This window comes from Chiloscyllium plagiosum, unplaced genomic scaffold (genome assembly GCF_004010195.1).
Source record: "Chiloscyllium plagiosum isolate BGI_BamShark_2017 unplaced genomic scaffold, ASM401019v2 scaf_11843, whole genome shotgun sequence".
Taxonomy (NCBI): domain Eukaryota; kingdom Metazoa; phylum Chordata; class Chondrichthyes; order Orectolobiformes; family Hemiscylliidae; genus Chiloscyllium; species Chiloscyllium plagiosum.
Window position 1 is genome coordinate 8,061 of NW_025211127.1, and position 4,924 is coordinate 12,984.

At 45.3% G+C, this 4,924-nt stretch overlaps 1 protein-coding gene across 1 annotated transcript in view; it reads left to right on the top strand.

The window, feature by feature from the left end:
• Positions 1-451: 451 nt before the first annotated feature.
• The window catches only part of LOC122547002 (cytochrome P450 2F2-like), a gene marked incomplete at both ends in the record, with an annotated part of 10,324 nt that continues 5,851 nt past the window's right edge, over positions 452-4,924 (top strand). The window contains one exon of the mRNA XM_043685600.1: positions 452-614. Coding sequence (XP_043541535.1) covers positions 452-614 — 163 coding nt within the window. The remainder of the gene's footprint in view (positions 615-4,924) is intronic.

Consider the following 4,924-nt stretch of genomic DNA (forward strand, 5'->3'; position numbering starts at 1 on the left):
TGAGCGTGGGGATAACTTATATTTTTAAAGACTTGCTGTCCAATCGATCTGATAACATTTCCTCCTCAAAGTCACTTATAATTATTTTCACAATGTTGCCAGTGTTTGATTTACATAAATTTTGTTCCCATTTGCTATCGGCGAGGGATCACAGCCAAAATATCAGATTCGCTGGTCGGGCATTTTTTTAAAAACAGACTAATTTCAATCCGTTTACATGGATTGTAGCGGCAAATGGAATGGATTTGTGGTTTTCAGGGGGTCAAGCAGGTGGAATGCAAATTGTGGGTCACTTTGCTGGAATCGACAACAGAACAAATGTGACCCTGGACCGGATTGGGGAGCTCGGATTTAAAGCTGAAGGAATTGTCCATTTTTCTCTCATCTGTTTTCTCCCTCTTACAGCTGACCAGGAATGAAACCTTAATGAAACAATTCTCTCTTTTTTTAGCTCGCAGAGAAATATGGAAATGTATTTTCAGTGGAGCTTGGGCCGCTGAAGGCAGTGGTGTTGACTGGTTATGACGCAGTGAAAGACGCTCTTGTGAATCACGCTGATCAATTCAGTGGGAGGCCACCCATCCCGATATTTGACGATTATTCATTCCGAACTGGTAACTTGACACTTCGTCTTTTTCTTCGGTGTCCTCCTCATTTCTCTCAACTTGATGCATCACAGGGATAGATTGTCGATTGTTGGAAAAACCCATCTGGTTCACTAATGTCCTTTTGCAAAGGAATCTGACCTACTTAACTGGTCTGGCGTACATGTGACTCCAGACCCACAACAACGTGGTTGACTCTTAACTCCATCTGGGCAATTCGGGATGGGTAATAAATGCTGGCCTGGCCGGTGACACCCGCATCCCGTGGATTAATAAAGAAAAAAAAATAAAAATAGGAGGAAATATTTTGGAACAGAGATCTGGCACAGTTCCCCTCTTGATTTGTTATTCTCCAAATTTCTCACCCTTGTTATGAAGATGTGGGTGTACTGTACCTTTAAGAGAGCTGAAAGCCAGCAGAACAATCTGACACAGCACCAAGTGTTCTGAACAAGGTATAATGTAACATTTGCTTGAACAACTCAGAGAGTCAAAGAGTCATAGAGATGTACAACATGGAAACAGACCCTTCGGTCCAACCCGTCCATGCCGACCAGATATCCCAACCCAATCTAGTCCCACCTGCCAGCACCAGGCCCATATCACTCCATACCCATCCAAGTTAGTCCTGCATACATTTTTCTCCTCTCATCTTAAACCTATGCCCTCTAGTTCTGGACTCCCCCAACCCAGGGAAAAGACCTTGTGTATTTACCCTATCCATGCCCCTCATGATTTTATAAAACTCTATAAGGTCACCCCTCAGCCTCTAATAGTCCAAGGAAAACAGCCCCAGCCTATTCAGTCTCTCCCTGTAGCTCAAATCGTCCAACCCTGGCAACATCCTTGTAAATCTTTGGTGAACCTTTTCAAGTTTCACAACATCTTTCCTACAGCAGGAACACCAATTGACCATGGTATCTTCCCTGCCAAGTAGGTATTGAACGCAGTATTCCAAAAGTGGCCTAACCAATGTCCTGTACAGCTGGAACATGACCTCCCGACTCCTAACCTCAGTTCTCCCAGTTTCTCTGTACTTGCACTTCCCTCAGAATTGCATCCTTTAATTCATTTTGCATCTCCTTTATCATTATCGCTGTTCAGGATACTTCCCAATTTTGGTTTAATCTTCAAATATTTATATTGTGCCCTGTCCATTTAAGTCTTAGTCATTAATATGTATCAAGAGAAGCATTGGTCCCAGGACCAACCCTTGGACAACTCCCACTATCAACTTTCCTGCAATCGCAGCAATATCTAATTTCCCACATGGTCAAACTCCACATTGTCATTGTCTCTTTTATTCCATGGGGCGTTACTCTGGCAACAAGCCTGCAGCATGACATTTTGTCCAAGGTCTTTTGGAAGTCCCTGAATCCACATCAATTACATTAACGCAATCAGCCCTCCTATTAATTTTCCATGTTGCGTCTGTCTCTCACTGCCATTATTAACCTGACAATTGTCAGATTTGCCCCGTTTATTGTGTGAGGGGAGTACTGTGGCTTCAGAAATGTGTGACATGATTGGATAGGTGTGTCACATTCTCAAAGAGACTGTCTAAGATGATTGGATAAGTGTACCACATTCTTGAAGAGACTGTCTAAGATGATTGGATAGGTGTGCCACATTCTTGAAGAGGGTGCCTAAGATGATTGGATAAGTGTGCCACATTCTTGAAGAGGGTGTCTGAGATAAGATGGTTAACCCATTTGCCCGTTTGCTCAGATGGTGTTGAAATAAGATGTTCCCTGGTATCTTTATGAAATATATATCTGCGACAAATGTCAAATATCTGAAAGCTCGGCTCAGTTCCTGAATAGCAATGATCCGTTTGCTGTTTCTGAGATATCCCTGGGAACTTCATCCCTCCCGTATTGGTCTGAATCAGTAACAAGCCACTGCACTTTTTTTTTGTGCGTGTGTCCAGATGCAGCTCGTGTTTGACTGCATGACGGCTCTGGAGCTGCGGATGGACTCACTGTGGAGCACCCGCGATGCTGAGGAGGTTGTGGATAGCACGTTTAGTGAACTGGTCACACCGCAGGTTAGAATTGCTGAGGGAGACAGTGAATGGGTGACCAAAAGGCAGAAAAAGAGTAGGAAGGCAGTGCAGGTGTCCCCTGCAGTCATCTTCCTCCGAAACAGGTATACCGTTTTGGATACTGTTGGGGAGATGGCTCACCAGGCGAGGGCAGCAGTTGCCAGGATCATGGCACCATGGTGGGCTCTGCTGTTCAGAAGGGCGGGAAAAAAACTTGTAGGGCCATGGTCATCGGGGATTCTATTGCCAGGGGAGTAGATAGGTGGTTCTGTGGCTGAAAACGACACTCCCAGGTGGTATGTTGCCTCCCAGGTGCTTGGGTCAGGGATGTCACCGATCGGCTGCAGAGCATTCTGAAAGGGGAGGGTGGACAGCCAGTTGTCGTGGTGCACATTGGCACCAATGATACAAGTAGAAAGCGAGATGAGGTCCTGAAAGCAGAATTCAGGAAGCTCAGAGAGAAGTTAAAGTAGAGGACCTCAAAGGTAGTGATCTCAGGATTGCTACCAGTGCCACGTGCTCGCCAGGGTAGAAATGAAAGAATAGGTAGGATGATCATGTGGTTTGAGGGATGGTGGAGGAGGGAGGGGTTCAGATCTGTGGGACATTGGGACCTGTTCTGGGGAAGGTGGGACTATTACAAATTGGACCGTCTACACCTGAACCAGACTGGAACGAATGTCCTTGGGGGAGTTTTTGCTACTGCTGTTGGGGAGGGTTTAAACTAATGTGGCAAGGGGCTGGGAAGCTGAAGAGAAGACTAATAGACAGTAAGGAACAGGATCATGAAGTTAGCATTACCAAGGGGAAGAGTAGGCAGAGGGCAGATGAATGGAAAGGAACTGGTGTTCTGAAGTGCATATGCTTTAATGCAAGGATGGGTAAGGCAGATGGACTCAGGGCTTGGATTGGTGTCTGGGAGTATGACGTTATTGCGATCGCAGAGACTTGGTTGAAGGAAGGGCGTGATTCACAACTAAATGTTCCAGGATAAAGATGCTTCAGACAGGACAGGGAGGGAAGTAAAAGGGGGAGGAAGGAGGAGTTGCATTGCTAGTCAGGGATGATATCACGGCTGTGCTAAAGGAGGACACTATGGAGGGCTTGAGCAGTGAGGCATTATGGGTTGAACTGAGGAATAAGAAGGGTGCAGTTACATTGTTGGGGCTGTCCTAGCAGTGAATGTGAGGTAGAAGAACAAATAGGTAAACAGGTTATGGAAAGATGTCGAGGCAATCGCGTAGTGGTGATGGGGGACTTTAATTTTCCAAATCTTAACTGGGATACACTCAGTGTCAGAGGTCTGGATGGGGCAGAACTTGTAAGGAGCATCCAGGAAAGTTTTCTAGAGCAGTATGTCAATAAACCAACAAGGGAAGGGGCCTAGTGGACCTGGTGTTGGGGAATAAGCCAGGCCAGGTGATAGAAGTTGCAGTGAGAGACTTCTTTGGGAATAGTGACCACAATTGTGTAAGTTTTAGAATACTCGTAGACAAAGATGAGAGTGGTCCTAAGTGAAGAGTACTAAACTGGGCCAAGGCCAATTATATCAAAATTTGGCAGGGAGCTGGAAAATGTGGATTAGGGACAGCTATTTGAAGAGAATCCACATTTGATTTGTGGGAGGCTTTCAAAGAGCTATTGAAGAGAATCCACATTTGATTTGTGGGAGGCTTTCAAAGATAGGTTGAAGATAGTGAAGGATAGGCATGTCCCTTTGAAAACAAGTGATAGGAAAGGCAAGATTTGTGAACTGTGGATGACAGAGAAATTGTGCGACTAGCCAAGAGGAAAAGGGAAGCTGTCCAGACAGCTCAGAACAGAACATGTTTTGGAGGAATATCGGAGGGTAGGCCCAATCCTAAATGAGGAATCAAGCGGGCTGAAAGGAGTCATGAAATAACTTTAGTGAGTAGAATTCGGGAGAATCCCAAGGCCTTTTGTTCATATATAAGAGGCAAGAGAGTAACTAGAGAAAGGGTTGGTCCACTAAAGGATAAGGAAGGAAGGTTGTGTGTCGAACCTGAGAAAATGGGTGAGATTCTCAGTGATTACTTTGCATCAGTGCTCACTGAGGTGAGGGTCATGATTAATGTTGAGATTAGAGGTAAGGAGTTTGTTTACTCTGGATCACCTTGACATAAGGAGGGAGGATGTGTTGGGTAGGCTAAAGGATATTAAGGTGGACAAATCCTCAGGACCAGATGGGATCTATCCCATGTTGCTAAGGGAGGCGAGAGAGGAAATAGCTGGGGCCCTGACAGATATCTTTGGA